The sequence below is a fragment of the Xenopus tropicalis genome, chromosome 10 (genome assembly GCF_000004195.4).
Source record: "Xenopus tropicalis strain Nigerian chromosome 10, UCB_Xtro_10.0, whole genome shotgun sequence".
Taxonomy (NCBI): domain Eukaryota; kingdom Metazoa; phylum Chordata; class Amphibia; order Anura; family Pipidae; genus Xenopus; species Xenopus tropicalis.
This window is the reverse complement of record NC_030686.2, coordinates 46,922,632-46,941,761: the sequence shown is the minus strand read 5'-3', so window position 1 is coordinate 46,941,761 and position 19,130 is coordinate 46,922,632. Positions and strand designations below refer to the sequence as shown.

Below are 19,130 nucleotides of genomic sequence, written 5' to 3'. Positions count from 1 at the left end.
GTGACAACCAGAGGCGTTAAAGAACTTCTGGATTCGAGTTCGAGGAGCACCCAATCGGGACTTACTCGCTCTCAATGCTCGCTACGGGGATATCCACGTGAGAACTAGGCACTGCTTTAGGTACGATTAATTGCCGGGCTGGTCAGTGGTAAGGAGCCTACAGCTGTGGATTGTTGTGTGTGTTTTTTGTTTTTTAAACTTCGAGTGCGTGGGACACAGTCGGCCCACGTGCGAGAAGAGTGGATTCGGTCTACTCGGCAGGGCTATCCCGTAATTCACGGGGGGTGGGGTGAGAATACAGCAGCTAATTGGAAAAGATGGCACAACATGCGGCTATTTCTATGGATGGAGTGGATTTTGGAAAGAGGAAAGATGCTTTAGAAAGGAGGGTTCTTAGTGACGATGTTGAGAGGAAATCCACAGCATGGGTGTGTGCTGGGGTGACAGTCGGGAGAACAGAGATGAGCCGGATCCTTTACCGTGTTATGGACCTATGAAGCTGGACAGGCTTGCGCGCGGGCTGCTGGGTGACAGTGTGGTACAGAAGATTTTACGGCGCGTGAGAGAGAGAGCAGACTGGGGGCCGTAGTGACTGAGGTGACAGTGGGAGACAGAGCGAGGCGAGGAACAGGTGTGGTGTGTGCTGTGGCGGTGTCCAGTGGGAGACAAAGAGGGAGAGAGGACAGCTGCGGGGTGCGTATTCTCCTCTTCGCGTTGACATCGCGCGGAAGACAGATGGAGAGACAGGCTGGGGGTTGCTTGACAGGAAATGCACAAGGTGAGACAGGTCCGGAGAGACATGAACGAGAGGACCAGAGCTCGCGCAGGGTGGGCTGCGTTCCGTCTGGTGACACACGTGCGGCGGCCACACGAGGCACCCGCACGGACAGCCTGTGCGTCCGCGATCGCTGGAATGCGCAGTCCCTGACAGTGGAACCAGAGAGAAGAGAGAAGACTAGCCTGGGGTGACTGCCCCCAGTACAGAGCTGGGTGATCAGTGGGAGGACAGAGGAGGAGGGCAGGCTGCGTGGCCGTGCTGCGGTCGACAGTCGGGAGAACAGAGGGAAGGGTCAGGTCGGTCGCGAGGGTGTTGATGGGGGCCCGGTGACGTGGGTGAGTACAGAGCCGAGAGGCGGCTGGGGTCTGCGCTCGGTGCCGTCTCACCTGTCTCTTTCTGCGCTGGAATGGCGCACTCTGTTCTTCAGAGCAAAAGCAGGGAGAATGAGGCCCATCCACTGGGAGAAGTGGGGTCTTTGGGTGTTTTAGATTTGGGTATCCTGACCAGTACATCAGTGGGAGTACCAGAGGAGAGGAGCAGGTGCTGGGGCCTGCTAGTGAGGTGAGCGAGTGGAGACAGAGGAGGAGGAACAAGGCCTGGAGGGTGCTCGAGATGCAAGTAGTGTACGGTAACATGATGACAGAGGAGTACGTTGAACGCAGGAGTAGCGCTCGCCTAGAGGTGACACCCGTGTGGAGGAGACATGTGGAGGAGCCGAGGACAGGCCTTACCCCTCCCAGCTCCGGTTTGCCTGAGGCTGGCAGTGGTGGACGACAGAGGTGAGCGAACAGGCTGAGGGTGCGGGTGGTAGTACCGGCGTGGAGCGCAGTTTATGTGGGTAGAGGCGAGAAGGTACCAGAAGGTGACTGTAACAGCTCGGGTGACAAGTGGGGGGTGAGACAGAGGATGAAAGCGATAAGGCTCTCGGGGAGTGCCATGCTGCTCGTGGTGCGCTTGCGTTGGTCTAGGGTGACAGTTCGGGCATACCAGGATTCGAGGAGTCAACGAGGCTGCTGGGGTGGGAACTGGGGCTATCGGATGAGTGGGGCGTAGGACACACGATGACACATAGAGCGCAGGCGTAGGGGTGCTGGGTGACATAAGCTCGGAAGAGAGGGAGTGAGAGAGCGAGCTGGGGGTTGGCCTTGTTGCGCTGAGCTCTATTGTGGAGCACCAGGGGGTATACCAGAGCTGTTGGTGCCATAGTGTCTATGCACAAACCATATCAGTACATAATTGGCGGGTATGCAGGGGCGTGTACTTGTCAATGAGGGGCGGAGTATTGTCAATTCTAAATATTGGCGATGCCTATAATTGGAAGGGGTTTGTTTTTAGGTCTCCGTTATGTAATATGTAAGCTTTATATTTATTTAAAAATAAATATGTAATTAAAACTCTGTAAGTTGTCATTTGTCTAATTGATTCTGCTCCTCCATCAGCCAAAGGGCATGTAGCCGGGGGCTGTGTGTCCCACGCAGCAGGAAACTCAGCCATTTGCAGCCACTGTGTGTCTTGCCGATGGGCCGGTAGGTGCACCCAGGTAAGTCCGGTGCAGCGGTGGTGATCTCTACTTGGGCTCATTTGCGGTAATGGTCTTCTAATAGTGAGCGCAGGACAGCAGAGATGGAGGAGCAGATGTCTGAGCGGTGGGCTTAATCTGGGTGGCACTCAGGTGATGGGGCAGGACACATGAGAAGTGATTGAGGACTAGTGGCTGGTGTGTGTGTTCCTCAGGGTGCTGTGGAACATTGCAATGCCCTGACCATTCATTGGCTGTAAGCAGTCACGCACACTCTCTTAAAGGAGCCGTCTCTTTTGCCAACTGGCCATTAGGAATAGGGGCCCCAGATGGGGCATCTTTAAGAATGAAATATCCCCCTTACTTGCAAGTGGGCCCCCAGAATCATGTAATTGCTGGAGGTATATACTCTGTTATCAGTATGAGACACCCAACCCTGCACCCCAAATAGAGCGTAGACAAATCGGGAATTCAGTTCACAAAAGGTTGCCCATTTTCTCTTAGGGCCGGTCACTTTAGGCCGTAGAGCCCTATGCCTCCCTTTATAAATCTCTCTCCAATGTACACACTTTTTTTAAACAACTGAGTGAGAAGGACATGGTTACTCGGGATTTATTGGTGGCTGTCAGTGACATGTTAGTGGTGGAGACAGGGCTGGGCGGTGCTAGAAACTGTCTGTCCATAATAGGTGAACAGTGGCGAGTTGTCACGAAAAGCATGGTATGTGGGGGTAACCCAGGGGACAGAGAAGGGGCGAGGGCTGGATGAGCAGTGCTGCAGTTAGAACCAAAAGTGGGTGAGCAGTGGGACTGACATGGTCTTGGAGGGTGCGTGCGGATGACAGTGGACCCCGACAGGAGGCCAAGAGGACGGCTGGGGTGCTGTGTACGCTGCTGACAAGTGCCGCGAGCAACAGCATGGATGAGGTGGACAGGCTGGGGGTGCTGTGTGGTGACAGTGGTGAGGACAGAGGATAGAGGACAGGCTGGGCCATGGTGCTGTATGTGGAGCCATGTGGGGAGGACAAAGAAGGGAGAGGAGAGAGGTGACAGGCTGAGGTGTAGGTAGCTGGGCTGGGACAGTGGGAGAACCCAGCAGGAGGAGGACAGGCTGGTGTGCTGCGGTGGACAGTGCGTGACGAGGACAGCGCTGGGGGTGCTGGGCTGGACAAGTGGGTAGACAGAGGAAGAGGACTAGGCTTGGGGGTGCTTGTGTGAGCTCGACAGTGCGGCAGACAGGCTGGGGGTTGCAGTATGAGTGACAATTGGGAGACAGGCTGGGGGCTGCTGGCCTGTCAGGGTTGACAGTGGGAGGGGAGACACGCGCCCCTACCATGAGACTTGGTGAGCCGAGATGACTGAGATGCCTCTCTGAGCGGTAGGTATCAGCAGTACCCAGGGGCTGGTGGCCGGATGGCGTAAGATGATCTCAGATCAGGAAATTGGCCCGAGACATGATACGGTGATGGATTGCAGGCGCATGGGGTCCGTCATTGTGTGGTATTGGGGAGACAAGTGGGAGACAGGCCTGGGGTGTGGTGCGAGACAGTACCGGAGAGGGGCAGGTGGGTGTGGCTTGGGGAGACAGTGCGAGGACAGCTGGGCGAGATGCTGTGCAGGTGACAGTGTTGTAGATTCAAGATGGAGAGCGGCAGGAGTGGGGTAGCTGTAGTTGGGTTTCGCTATCAGTGGGAGACAAGGAGGAGAAGGCCCACGAGTCTGGGGATAGCTGACCCCGGCCGGCACAGCCGTGCTTACTGGTGGGAGAACATGGGAATTGAACAGCTGGCTGGGTGCTGGGTGATATAGACATGGCCTGGTTGTTGACAGTGTGAGACAGTGCGCGAGACCGTGGGAGACAGTGGCGCAGACAGTGGCCGAGACAAGGACTGGCGGGTGCTGGGGGAACATTAAGACAGTGGCGAGCACGAGATAACTAGGGAGAGCGCAGCCGCTGGGCAGGTTGCATGAAACGTGTGACTTGTGGGAGACAGTTGGGAGACAGTGCTGGGTGCTGCTAGATGCACAGGAACCAGAAGATGAGACAGTGGAGTGACCGTGGCAAGATTACCGGGAACAGTCAGACTGGCCGCACGCACTTTTCTGGGGTGCTCTGTGGTTTGAAAGAGAAGGACTAGGTTAACAGACATTTATGGTAGTGGAGTGAACAGAGTTCTGGTCCGGTGTTAAGGTACGGCAATCATTATTACAAAGCGGTGGTGGTACAGTTTGGAAAGGCGACATGTTGGTGTATCCACACGGTTCGCATTGTGTTTCCCTCGACATTTCAAAAAAATTGGGTGGAGTCTAGGAGGCTACAGATGCTCAGAAATAGAACCTGCCTGTGTCAGGACAGCCTGGGAGACCAAAAGTGTGCTGGAAGGGGCTTCTGTCTTTCTTGTCTGTTTGTGGGGTGATTACAGTGCCCAGTCTCCACCGTCGACAGTAGGGGCCATGACACTGGGCTGGCGATTGACGTGCTGGGAGCCCCATTGTTGCGATCAGTAACATTTTAATGGGTGATCTAGATGTCAGGACCATACAGTTGGTAGTACAGGCGTGGCGAGTTAGGTGCTTGGGATGTACTCGCAGTCTGTCACGCTAGTGACAAGTGGAGAGACAGCGCTAGGGAGTAGGCTGCAAGAAAGCTCGGACGACGTCGAGGTAGACAGCGACTATGTCGTGAGTGAATGCTGAGAGAAATAGACAGTAGGGAGAGCTAGTGGGTAGATCAGGCTGGGATGACTTGGTGAGACCAGTGCGCTGGAGATTAAGAGGAAAAAGATGATCGAGAGCTGTTGGGTCAGTATGCTGTGTAGTATATAAACAAGATGAGTTTTTACCTACATTTGCGATGATTAGGCGAGTTCAAGCTTAATCAATGAGCAATGAAGTACAAGAGATCTATGTGGTGTGGAGGTTGAGATAATTGCTGTGTACTACATTTTGTGATGTGTACAAAGGTAAAAGAGTAAAGTAGCACTCCAAGGGCGCGAAATGTTTAGTTAGGTTATCAGGCCTGAGCGCAGGTGCCTGCTCGATATGATTGTACAGTCGAGGCAGTGCACATGCAGGTATTGCGAGGCGCAGGCAATGGGCATATTTAAATGGTCCCGCTGGTGGGTAGAGCCGCTGATGAGAGCGATGATTCCCAGGGCATACTACGAGAGGGGCTGGTGCGAGAACCGCGAGAGTAGGGAGGTCTGAGGTCGGCGGGTCGCATCGCGTGGGATTCCCAGCCGCGACATCTAGTGGCGAGTGATAGAGGTGCGCGAGAGCCAGTATCACTAGCTGGGCCCCGGAACATGATCAGTGGGAGGGATCAGAGTGATGAGGGTGCAGCTGATGCTGCGCTGGACTGGCCCACAGGTTCTGCTGCGGTGATCAGTGGGAGACAGTAAGAGACAACCGAGGCGCAGGCTGTCGGGTGCTGCCCGGTATGACTATGTGGGTAGTTGGGGACAGTGCGAGCACAGGCCTTGGAGGTTTCAAGTGGGCCTATGTTAGGTGTGTGGGCCGTGATTGCTGCTGCCCAGTTATTGTGGTAGTGGGGACTAGAGATAGACGTATTTAGACCCTTAATATCTTGTTACAGGAGGGTGGAATACACAACATTATAGAAACCCATTAGAAAAGCCAGTCTTGGCCTGAAATAAATGCTGTATTAGTATTCCCTGGGAAACTGAAATTTACCCCTCAGGAAATGCCCCCGAAAAGTGAAATTGGCTAAACCCTGCGGGTAAAAAGGTCCTGTCGCTATGTGGACTCGGTGTTATGATGGCACAGACAACTTTACTAACCAGCTTAAAGGGCTCAAATTCATTATAATAAATGGGTCGGAAAATGATCAAAATTCTGAAACTGTCTGTTTAAAAACATTCACAATAAATGGATGATTTCACTTTTGTGAATTCCCCGCTAGGTTGGCGTGCTCAGGAGCTTAGCCGGACAACACAGCAGGGAGCAATTAGTCCCAGCACTTAACTGAGAGCTCTTCCACAAGAGGCCCCGCCTATGCTCCCAAACGTTCTATGCCGATTCGTTGCATAGGAGGCGGGGTGTGGAGCGATTCGTTCATTGGAGGCGGGGGCTGTGACGCCCAGCGCGGTGGGATTGTGGGAAGTGTGGTGCTTGGTCTCAGTGGGTGCGTTTCTGCATATGTCAGCGCTTTCATTTTTGGTAGTTGAATATTATTAACAATTGGTCGGACTTCAACCCCAGTATACATGGCTGGTCAGCAGGTCGGTCACAGTTTGCGTGGCCTTCGTGTTTCTGCCAAGGTGCAGGTTCTCGCAAAACGCACTGCGTCATAACCAGCATGCAGGGATAAGGGCGGCCCTAAAGCTCTAGTCCTCTGTATCTTCTTCTATTTGTGCTGCCAGGTGCTGGGTGACGCTGCGACCGAGACAGTGTCAGACAGTCGCGCGAAGACAGGGCTGGGGGCTCGTGCTGCGGTGACAGTGGGTAGACACCAGACGTGGTCCAACCCAGGCTAGACGCGCACCCGGCTGGGGTGCGTGGGGTGACAGTGCCGGGACAGTGGGAGACAGGCTGGGGGTGCTGGGTGGACAGTGCGAGCACAGGTCTTGGGTGGTTGCTGGGTCTCCCCACTGGTCTGCCCACTTCAACCCAGCACCCCCGAGGCCTGTCGCCCACTGCAACCCAGCACCAGCTGTCTCCCGTGCATCAGTGGGGAGTACACGAGTCGAGAGCAATGACGAGGTCTCTGCGCGCCGCTCTAGCTGACGGCGCCACAGTGGGTGGACAGTTGGGAGATCAGGTCTGGGGGTGCTTGGGGTGACAGTGGGTGACAGTGGAGACAGGCGGCGGGTGCTGGGTGACAGTGGGAAACAGTGGGCATTGGAGACAGCTGGGGTGCCGGAGAGTGGGTGACAGGCGAGACACGCTGAGGATGTGCTGCCCCAGTGGTGACAGTGGAGACAGGGCTGGGTGCGTGGTGACAGTGTCGTGTGCAGCCACTGCTCTCCCAAACTGTCACCACGCCGAGCACCCCCAGCCCACGTAGGGCCTGTCTCCACTGTCACGCGAGCACGCAGACAGAGCGCTCTGGGTCTCCCGAACTTGTCAGCCCATGCTGGCTTTCCCCGAGGAGCCACACGCCTTGCCAGCCTGTCTCCCACTGACCACGCCACCTCAAGCACCCCCAGGCCTCCACTGCAACCCAACGTCGCACCCAAGCACCGGCTGACAGCTGGGACGCCACAGGCAATGGGGTGGTTGCTGCCTGTCTCCAATCCGTACCCACTGGTTCTTCGAAGCACCCCCAGCCTGGGCCGTTGACAGTGGGAGACAGGCTGGGGGTGCTGGGTGACAGTGGGAGACAGTGGGAGACAGGCTGGGGGTGCTGGGAGACAGTGGGTGACAGTGGGAGACAGGCTGGGGTGCTGGGTGACAGTGGGAGACAGTGGGAGACAGGCTGGGGGTGCTGGGTGACAGTGGGAGACAGAGGAGAGGACAGGCTGGGGGTGCTGGGTGACAGTGGGAGACAGGCTGGGGGTGCTGGGTGACAGTGGGAGACAGGCTGGGGGTGCTGGGTGACAGTGGGAGACAGGCTGGGGGTGCTGGGTGACAGTGGGAGACAGGCTGGGGGTGCTGGGAGACAATGAGAGATACAGAGGGCTGGGGCTGGGGGGCCGCTTACCCTGCATGCTGTTGACGGTGCTGTGTTGCTGAGACTGCCCTTGGAGCCCGAGGCCCGCACTGGTACCGCTGCTGCCGCTGTTACTGGGGTTGGAAGTCGCCATTGTTAATATATTCGCTACCAAATGAAGGCTGCAATGCAGCAACCCCCACTGAGCCTGCCCCCTTCCCACAATCCCCCGCGCTGGCGTCACAGCCCCGCCTCCAAATGACGTCTCCACCACCCCGCCTCCTATGCAACGATCGGCATGACGCTGGGAGCATAGGCGGGGCCTCTTGTGGAGAAAGTCTAGTAGTGCTGGGACTATTGCTCTGCTGTGTGTCCGGCTACTCCTGTGCAGCGCCACCTAGCGGGGAATTCACAAAAGTGAATCTCCATTTTTGTGAATGTCTTTTAAACAGACAGTTTTCAGATTTTGTCATTTTCCCGACATTTTTTTAATGAATTTGCCTTTAGCTGTTAGTAAATCTGTCTGTGCCATCAAACCCAGTCCCACAGCGACAGGAGCCTTTTACCCGCAGGCTTTGCCATTTCACTTTGGGGCATTTCCTGAGGGGTAATTTCAGTTTGCCCAGGGAAACTATACAGCATTTATTTCAGGCCAAGCTGGGCTTTCTAATGGTTTCTATATGTCTGTGTAATTCCCCTTTTGTAACAAGATTTAAGGGTCTAAATACCGTCTTCTCTAGCCCCTACTCATAACTGGGCAGCAGCAATCCGGCCCCACACCAACATGGCCACTGAATAGGGGCCCAACAGGACTAGGGCCCACTGGGTATCTATCCAGCGCCCTGTTGGGCCAGTCCAGCCCTGCACCCCAATATCCCAGTTTGGGGGCCAGTGTGTATGTGCCACCAAGATGGCGGCTGGGAACAGGTGGGGGCCAATGCTGTCAGGCAGCTCTGTAGTTCTGGGCATGCTATGGGGGCACAGATAAGTTGGGGCAAATGTCAGTGAAGTGATTAAAGAGGAGGCACTGCTGCTAAAACTAAACATTTGCCTGGGAGGCTTTACTTTTCCTTTAAATAAAAATGTATACAATATATTCACACAAAATGTTATTATTGCCTCATTGATTAAGCTGAAACTCCCATAATCATGCAAATGTGAGGTAAAAACTTTTTATATATAAGATATAAATTCAACTTTTTTTAATCAGTGGTTTACTTGTTTATAAAATGTTAATGAGGCTTTTTGCCCCTATTGTTCTAGGGTGAGACAGAAACTTGCCCCCTAACAATAGGCTGCTAATCCCCATTAATATGTTACTGATCCCACAATGGGGCTCCTACCAGAGCTGTGAGATGGAGACTGGGGGAAACCAAACAAAATAGAAGAGCTTAGAATTGGTCTGACAGAGTTACACTGAGCTTTACTCCATTTTGAAAATGTCGAGGAAAAATGTCGGGAAAAATGTCGTCAAAACGTTGTATAAATGTCGTTTAAACGACAAATTCACAAAAGTGTCTGTAAACTGTCTTTCTTTCACCAAAAACAGAAAAGTGGTGGTTGAGTCGGAATTTAGGCGGATTTCTGTTTGTGAATCTGGAGAAAGTGTTTTGGGGTTCAGTTAGCGGGGTCATTCATTCTGTGGGGGGAAAACAGGCATCAATTCTGGCCCCTATTTACAGCAAGAGCTGTGCCGGCGGGTTATGGGGCTCTGAAGAACAACTACTTTCATTAAAACGTTGATTGGCAACAAAGTCCTCAAATACCAACTGGATAACAAGATAGAATTCTATCTGGAGATATGGGGCACCTGGGTACTAACCAGAGAGCATCTCTCTCGGGCACAAGTCTATGGGTAGGGCCCCCTCACCTCGGGCTATCATAGGGTACAATATGGGGTCACTCAATGGCTTTAATATCTCCTCCTTCAGCAATATGTAAGCACCCAAAGTGGGTTAGAGCGCCATTTTGTTCTACTGTTTTTCCTTTCCGGTTACCCCCACATACCATGTGACAAGTATTTATGGACCAACAGTTACTGAACTAATGAAAAAATATAAAAAGTTTTTAAAAAGTTGATTGGAGAGGGGAACAGATATAAAGGAAGCCATAGGCTGCTCGGCTAAAGTGACCGGCCTAAAGAGAAATGGTGCAACGTTTTGTGAACTGATGATTGTTCTATTTGGGTGCAGGGTATGGGGGTGTCTCATACTGATACAGATATATACTCCAGCAATTACATGATCTGGGGGCACTTGCAGTAAGGGGATATTTCATCTTAAGAACTGCCCCATGGGGCCCCTATTTCCAATGGGCAGTTGGCAAAGAGCGGCTCCTTTAAGAGAGTGTGCGTGATGCTTACAGCCAATGAATGAGTCAGGGCATTGCAATGTTCCACTGAGGCAATTAGAGCTACCAGGCACATAGCACTAATCCCATTGGCCGTTAGAAGACCATTACGCAAATAGAGCCAAAGTAGAACCCCACGCTGCACCGACTTACTGGGTGCAACTCCGCCCATCGGCCCAAGACCACAGTGGTGCAAATGGCTGAGTTTCCTGCTGCAGTGGGACACACAAGCCCCCTGGCTACATGCCCTATTGGCTGATGGGAGGAGCCAGAATCAATTAGACAAATGACAACTTAGAGTTTATTACATATTATTTATTTTTTAAAATATAAAGCTTACATATTTACATACAGGGAGACCTAAAAACAGACCCCCTCCAATATAGGCATCCAATATTTAGAATTGACATACTCTGCCCCCTCATTGCCCAGACACACCCCTGCATACCCGCCATTATGTACTGGATATGGTTTGTGCAATAGACTGTATGATCCAGGGCATAAACGGGCAACAGGCACCCTCACCCCCTGGTTACCCCTCCATGGTGCATGTACAGCCACTCACCAGCCCCTTCCTCAGCTGACTGATCTGAGGAACAGACAAGCGCAAGCACGAGGAGGCTTCGGAGTATGTCTGCACCGCCGAGCAGGTTATTTCCTTCTCTAAGAAAACTCCAGCACGGTACCACCTGCGCAGCCGCCAGAGGGAGCTGGAGGGTATGTGGCACATCAAGGGTGTGGGTATTGTAGTAATCCCTGTATAACGTACATACTGACTGTTGTCCTTCCCTCATAGGCCCCACCCCAGTGAAGATGGTCCGACCCAAACTAAGAAACCCAAAGACCCCACTTCTCCCAGTGATGGTGCCTCATTCTCCTGCTTTTGCTCTGAAGAACAGAGTGCGCCTTCCAGCGCAGGAAGAGAAGGTGAGGAGCCGGGACACTGGGCCCCATTGGCCACTATTAGGGGAGCCTACAGCTCTGTACTGGGGGTGCTATTGCTGGGACTGGCATCTGTGGGTATGGGGGGGGGGAGACGGAAAGCCTGGTGTCTGTACTGACTTTGTGCATTTCTGTTCCTGGCAGGAAGAGGAGATGCCAGTTATTAAAGCCACACCAATGCCTCACTACGGCATCCCTTTCAGGCCAAAACTTGTACAAAGACAAGTTAAGGTCCCCATACACGGTAAGATCCGCTCATTTTGCAAGATCGCCAAGCGAGCGGATCTTCCTCCGATATCCCCACCTACGGGTCGGTGATATCGGGGAGCTCGAAGTTAAAAAAAAAAGAAATCCGGATTATATAGGCGGCAATGTATCAGTCGGTTCTGGGACCGCATCAACGAGCCGATGCGGCCCCCGAACCGACTGAATCTTTTAACCTGGCCGATCGATATCTGCCCAATTTCAGGCCAAATATCGGTCGGCCAGTCTGCTCGTTTCTGCCCCTACACGGGGAGATAAGCTGCCGAGTCGGTCCAAGGGACGAATATCGGCAGCTATTATCGGCCCGTGTATGGGGGCCTTTAAAGTCTGTCCATTTTCCTTCTATGAGCAGGACAAAGAGGCTTCTGCGAAAAGAGAAGCGATTGGAGGAACTTCGCAAAGAGGAGCTGAGCGAGGTATAAGGGTGGGGTCTGCTGAGCTCAGGGCAGTAATGGGGGGGCATGGGTACAGCTGAGCGTTGTGGGTACTGGGCACAGGGTAGTAATGGGGGCATGGGTACAGCTGGTGCCAGGCTAGGGCAGGAATGGAGGGTGTGGGTACCGGGCACAGGGCAATAATGGGGGGGCATGGGTACAGCTGTTTGGGGGGCAGTGAGGCACAGGGCAATAATGGGCATCACCCAGCCTGGGTACTTTTATTTGCAAAGCTCAAATCTGGATCTTTCCCTTGAGGTCCCCAAGTTCAAGGCTCGGCCGCTGCCAGAGTTTGGGCATGTCTCTCTGCCAGAGAAGAGGGTAAAGATGCCAACCCGGCAGGAGCCCTTTGCGCTGGAGATTGACAAACGAGAGACGCCCAGGTTGCAGCACTGGCAGCAGCAGGTGAGTACAATTGCCCTTTATTCATCTGGGTAGGACTTGGGGTTGTGGGGTGCCATCGCCCTCCTGACTCTTTCCATTGGTCAGGTCAAAGAGGGACATAAGCAGGAGAAAGAAATGGGCGTGTTCAAGGCAAGGCCCAACACTGTTGTCCACCAAGAACCCTTCCTTCCCAAGAAGGAATCCTGGTGCCTCACAGGTGAGGGGTCTGTGCCTGGGGGAGGGGAATTCACTGACCGGTTATAATCAGACTTGAGATTCTTGGTCTGGCCCCCCTGGCTTCTCAAGGCAGCAGTACTGTAAGAGTATAGCTTCTTAATGGGAAGTATGTCCCCCTGTGCAATGAATAGGGCTCCATTGGGGAGCAGTGTGATTGGTGCTGTGCCATGTGGCTAAATAGCCATTACTCCTGTAATTTATTGGGAGCAGTCCTGGCACTGTGATCGGTATGGGGGTTCCCGCTGTGCCCAATGAGTGCTTGCCCATACTCTGGCTGCCAGGGTCCCTTGTTGCTAAACTCAGCGAGCCTTTCTGGTTCCATAGTTACGGAAGGCTTTGAACTGGCCACAGAGAAACGGGCCAAGGAGCGCCAGGAGTTTCAGAATTGCTTGGCAGAGATGGAGACTCACAAGAGCCTTTTGGAAGAGGAAACCTGGAAGCACCAGGAGGAAGAGGCAAGAGGCCTCCATGAAAACTGCCATTTTTTCTTTAGATTCTCCAGCATTTCCTTCTGAAGTTCTTGCATTCTCTCAAGCTCTTGTTCTTCAGAGCTTTTAGACTTCACCATCATGTTCTTTCTCCTGAAAAGAAACCCGTATGACTTATGGGAATAAGCACCAACTCCCAGACACTGGGAACAGATCAGGCTCTGGCGCTGTACAGCTCTGTGGTTAAGTTAGAGGAAGAACCATGGAGGCAGGAGCAGTGCTGAGCTAAAGGCACAGCTGGGATATGGCTTGGCCCATACAGAAACAGAACTGGCACATAGATGCAATTACCCCCAACGTATATCTATTCCCCTAGCCAATCAGGGGCACGTGTGGCTATGCCAAGAGTTCTGGCCCCAAGCGATCATGAAACTAAAGCAGACATACTTCAGTACAGTCGGAGTCGAGGGCAGGGTCAGTGGAGCTTTTGGTCTGAACGGGGTGTTGCTGCCATGGCTGCTTCTGGGTTGGCCCCGGAATACTGGGATACGTGTGCCTTTAGTGCTGGACCTGCAAGAGACAGAAGGAGGGAATGAATGAGAAGGAATAAGTGCCAGGCACCCTCAGGTTACCAGCCCAAGGGCCTTTTCCCATAGAACCCAGTTAAAGGGGAGACATGGTGTTATGGGCCTCAATATAAGTGCTTTGTAGATTTGTTCAGATTGCAATTGGGACGCTGGCGCCTCCTGGTGGCAGAAAAGTCTTAAGGTGGACATACAGGGTACGAGGTCGCCACGGAAATGGATCATAACCCAATATCCCCATTTACAGGTGGGCAACATCAGGGTAGGTTGGTCAATTGAATTAGAACGGGGGGTACAGGCACAGACTGTCTGGGGGCTGCATAAACGAGCCGATGCGGTCCCCAATCCCACGGAAAAATCAAACCTGCACGATCGAGATCTGTCAGCAGGAAGGAATATGGCTAGTCACTGGGGCTCATTAACCGAATGCCACACGTACCCCTTTAGTTTCTTGCGTGGCGGGCATTTTCACAAGGAGCTTCTGCCGATGCTTCCTAGACATGCGCCGGGATGGCCTGTTGGGAGCAACAGCGATGAGGGAAGGGCCAGAGAAGTCACATGACATGGCAGTGCCAAGAACATTCCAGCCAATGAGATTTTACTGTATTAAAGGGAATACTAGAGACCTGTAATGTTCAGTGTATAAAACCGTAAGTATGTATGTAAGTAAGACAAGGCTTCTTCCGAATAAGCAATTTGCCCAAGTACGTGCTTTTCTTGCAGTATCTGCCATTGGATAATCCTAAAGGGAAGGACCGCCCCCCTGTCTCATACATACATGCTAGTGCGGTCCTTTAATTGGCTGATGGAACCCATATTACCCCCAACTTTTTTTCCTAAGAGACCACCTGACTGAGGAAACAGACAGGTGACAAAATGGGGGCTCAATGTACAAGGGCAAGGGTGCAATATATATATATATACAGATAAGCTGCCAAATCGGTCTAAGGGACTAGAATCAGCAGCTTAAATCTGCCAGTTAATGGCCACCTAAAGGGGAATGCTAATTAATCTTGATTTTTCCAGCCAACAAGCAGCCCTTTTTAATACTCTTCACTGTACCATTCCTCATTGCATGCGATTCATGTGTACCTGTGTGACATGACTAATAAAGCCATTCAATGTCTGACTCTTAAGCATGTCCTTGAGCTGGCAGTTAACCTTGCTTAGGCCAGAAGTCAGGTATCAACTGTGCCATTCGGACATGTGGAAGAATGAGGCTCAATTATATTTTTCTACATAATATTTTTTTAAACTTACATATCATATAATAGCGTCTGCTACTTTCAGTCCTCATCTAACATTTTTATAATGATATATTTTTTTTCAAGATTAAGTATTACTTTTTTCATCAAAGACTCTATACAGATCCCAGAACACCATACCTGCCTACTGTGCCTGATTGATTTCCGTTGGCGCAGAGGCAGCAAGCATGCACAGTAGGCACCTCTTTCACTGTCTACACAAAAAATCTGCTTTCTTGGGCTAAACTACAGATACTGGTTATTCCCTAATATTTAAAATCTGCCTTTCTCAAATTTCTAGCTGGATTAGCACATGATGGTAATGTCCTGCATGTAGCCCCTATATATTCAGCAACCTTCCCCATGCAAGGGTACACATCAGAAAGCTTTTATCTGCTCTGGATTTCAGAGAATGGTCACAATTCTTCAAGCTTCTGTCCTCCATCTGTCATCTACAATTCTAATTCTTTAATACCAGTATAGTAAGTTAGGTTGAAAAAAGACATACGTCCATCACGTTCAACCATAATGCCTATATATAACCTGCCTAACTACTAGTTGATCCAGAGGAAGGCAAAAACCCCATCTGAAGCCTCTCTAATTTGCCACAGAGGTGAAAAAATTCCTTCCCGACTCCATTATGGTTGAACGGGATGGACATCCTCACTTGGCAAAATAATCAGTTCTTTTGGCTGTCAGTACCACCTCTATGCTGACGATACTCACATCTATCTTTCCTCTCCTGATCTCAACCCAGAGCTTCTAACTGGCGTGTCTTCCTGCCTGTCCGCTATCTCCACTTGGATGTCCCAACATTACCTTTGTGAAGGAGTGAATTTAGCTAAAAATTTTCAATTGTCTTTAAATGTTAATTCTACTGGCCAGTAATTAATTCAGTAATTCAGTAATTCATTCATTTATTATTTGTGTAAATAGCTATGTGTATAATCTGTATATATATGTGGTATATATGTGTGAAAAGTGCAAACTGTGCAACAGCATTAGCTTTGGGTAACTAACTGAGGCCTACTTTGTTTGAAGCATGTGCCTCAGCTGTGCTGGAAGTAGGTTTTAAATGGTGCTGAAACAACTGCTTATAGAAAGCTATGTTTGCACAAATGTATAGAAAAGTGTGTACATAAAACTACTTTGTTTCTATACAGAACATTGCAATTGCTTGTATAAAGTAAAGTTGAATAAAGCACTTACCTGGAGCTCTCAGAGAAGCCACTTCCTAAAGGGGAGGGTAGCCTCCCTGAATGAATATTTATAGAGTAGATGCTGACCACCGGGGGCAGCATAGAGCAGTTTGGAGGCTATAAAAGCTGCAGACTGGTTTCTTTTGGGAGTCTGTGTTAAACCTTTGTAAGAGGCAGTTATAGAGCGCCAGGAGTGTGCTTGCAGGGTTATGGATGACCCCTGCTGGTAAAAGTCTGTATTGCACTTTTGCAAATACTGTTTTTTCTGCATTTGATAAAAATAAAGCACAATATTTCCACTGAAGATCTGTCTGGCTACTGAACATGCATGCGCCCAGTGATAACCTTAAATTAACACTCTCTAAGACTGAACTAGTTTTCTTTCCCCCATCCAACGCCCACATTGTTCCCGGGGTATCTATAATGGTTAACAATTCTACCATCACCCCATCTTCCCAGGCCCGGTGCCTTGGGTTTATCCTTGATTCTGCCCTGTCCTTCACCCCTCATATCCAATCATTTACCAAATCATGTCACTTTCACCTAAGAAATATCTCCAAAAAATGATCATTTATTACCCAAGATGCTGCAAAATTTTTATTCACTCTCTTATAATATCTCGCCTGGACTACTGTAACTCCCTGTTGTTTGGCCTTCCCCTCCAAAGACTGTCCCCTCTCCAGTCCATAATGAATACTGCTGCCAGGCTCATACACCTCTCCAACCGCTCCTCCCCTGCCGTGCCACTCTGCCAGTCCCTCTGCCGTGCCACTCTGCCAGTCCCTCTGCCGTGCCACTCTGCCAGTCCCTCTGCCGTGCCTCTCTGCCAGTCCCTCTGCCGTGCCACTCTGCCGTGCCACTCTGCCAGTCCCTCTGCCGTGCCACTCTGCCAGTCCCTCTGCCGTGCCACTCTGCCAGTCCCTCTGCTGTGCCACTCTGCCAGTCCCTCTGCCGTGCCACTCTGCCAGTCCCTCTGCCGTGCCACTCTGCCAGTCACTCTGCCGTGCCTCTCTGCCAGTCCCTCTCCCATGCCGCTCTGCCAATCCCTTTGCTGTGCCACTCTACCAGTCCCTCTGCCATGCCACTCTGCCAGTCCCTCTGCCGTGCCACTCTGCCGGTCCCTCTGCCGTGCCTCTCTGCCAGTCCCTCTGCCGTGCCACTCTGCCGTGCCACTCTGCCAGTCCCTCTGCCGTGCCACTCTGCCGGTCCCTCTGCCGTGCCTCTCTGCCAGTCCCTCTGCCGTGCCACTCTGCCGTGCCACTCTGCCAGTCCCTCTGCCGTGCCACTCTGCCAGTCCCTTTGCGTGCCACTCTGCCAGTCCCTCTGCTGTGCCGCTCTGCCAATCCCTGCACTGGCTTCCCCTACCATCCAGGATAAAATTCAAACTATTGACCCTCACATTTAAAGCAGTCCATAACTCTGCCCCACCCTACATCTCTGAAGTCATCTCTAGATACCAACCAACCCGCTTGTTACCCCCCTACTGACCTGCTCCCCAACTCCTCTCCCATTCCCCCCTCACACACTCGCATCCAAGACTTTGCAAGGGCTGCCCCCCTTCTCTGGAATTCGCTGCCACAAACTGTCAGACTTTCTCCCAATCTCTCTGCCTTCAAGAGATCTCTAAAAACGCATTTATTTAGACAGGGCTTATGACTATCTGATCTCTACAAGAGACAGGTTAATCCAGTTCAAAATCATACATAGGCTCCATTTGACCCCTCTACATCTATATTGTATGGGAATCCGCAACTCATCCCATTGCCCTAAATGTGGTGCCCCCGAGGCCAACTACTTTCATTTAATGTGGTTATGCCCACAAATACACCACTTTTGGAATCAGATCCTAGACCACATCCAAAACACAAAATCCCTACCTAAAATACTCAATCCCAAGGTTTGCCTATTCGGCATCGTGGATGATATTATTCCCCAATCAGCATCTCGCATCCTCTATAGAACATTACTGTTTTATGCTAGGAAAAGTATCCTTCTTCAATGGATGGCACAATCTCCCCCGACAATTGCCAGCTGGCTCAATCTACTTAAAGCCCTTCTGCCACTGGTACAACTCACCTATATAGCAAGGGGATGCCCCCCAAAATATGACAAGGTATGGGAACATGGGTTGAAGCCATGGAATAATGCCACAGGATCCTCCCGGGGAATTTGAACCTTCACTGGTAATCCCAAACCCTCCCCTTCTTTAACAGAAGTTGAACATTACCTCGAGTAGGATATCATTGGCTACCCAAACCAATGTACCGTATATATCCTGAACAAACACGCTTGTAGAACCAATGTCAATGTTTCATTGGTAATTCACTGGTAATATCTAATAATAATGAACTCATCTCTAACATTTGTGTGGGGGGGCATTTGGGGAACAGTGATCACAACATGGTCTCCTTTGAGATAATGCTGCAGAGACAGCTCTATAAGGGGGTAACTAAAAACCTGGATTTTAGACGTGCAGACTTTGCCAGTATAAGGGCATCTCTGCAATGTGTCAACTGGGAAAGGCTTTTCATGGGGTTAGATACAAAAGGAAAATGGAACATCTTTAAAACATTGCTTTGCAGGTATACACAACAGTATATCCCCCTTGTAAGCAAGGAGAGGCATCGCAAAGCAAAACCTTTATGGCTGAATAAAAGAGTTAGTGTCGAGGTTGGTAAGAAAAAACGTGCTTTTAAAGCATTCAAGTTAGCTGGGACAGCGGAAACTTTCATCAGGTACAAGGGGTTAAATAAAGCAGCAAAAAAGCTATCAGGCAGCTAAAATAGAGATGGAAAGGGATATTGCAGCTATTATTATTTTTTAATTATGTGAATAGTAAAAAAATGAAGCAAGAAGGGGTGGGAACTTTATTATCACGGGGGGGTAAGTTGGTTGTTGAGAACGGGGAAAAAGCAGAAATTTTTAACACTTATTTTTCATCTGTCTATACATCTGAGGAGCCAGATAATGAAGGCTTCCCTTTTAATATACCCAGTGCTAGTAATTTAGCTACTGACGCGTGGGTCACTCAGGAGGGAATTCAATAGAGACTTGAACATGTAAAGGTAAACAAAGGTCCAGGGCTGATGAGTGTTTCCTCAGCGACGCGGCAAAGTCCACCTCTTTATATTTCTCTACCCTAGGCTGGTCGGCAACCC

The 19,130-nt window shown here is 51.0% G+C and overlaps 1 protein-coding gene and 1 long non-coding RNA gene across 2 annotated transcripts in view; both read right to left on the bottom strand.

Moving 5' to 3' along the window:
- The window catches only part of map2k4 (mitogen-activated protein kinase kinase 4), a 47,811-nt gene extending 39,826 nt beyond the window's left edge, over positions 1-7,985 (bottom strand). The window contains exon 1 of the mRNA NM_001113685.1: positions 7,959-7,985. Within this exon, the coding sequence (NP_001107157.1) occupies positions 7,959-7,965 (7 nt within the window). The 5' untranslated portion in view covers positions 7,966-7,985. The remainder of the gene's footprint in view (positions 1-7,958) is intronic.
- A 2,570-nt stretch (positions 7,986-10,555) lies between these two features.
- Positions 10,556-16,023, bottom strand: LOC100495016. The gene is made up of 4 exons (XR_097417.5): positions 15,983-16,023; positions 13,969-14,044; positions 13,393-13,515; positions 10,556-13,098 (listed from the first exon to the last, which is right to left on the bottom strand). It is a non-coding gene; the product is annotated as an uncharacterized LOC100495016 (long non-coding RNA).
- Positions 16,024-19,130: the final 3,107 nt, after the last annotated feature.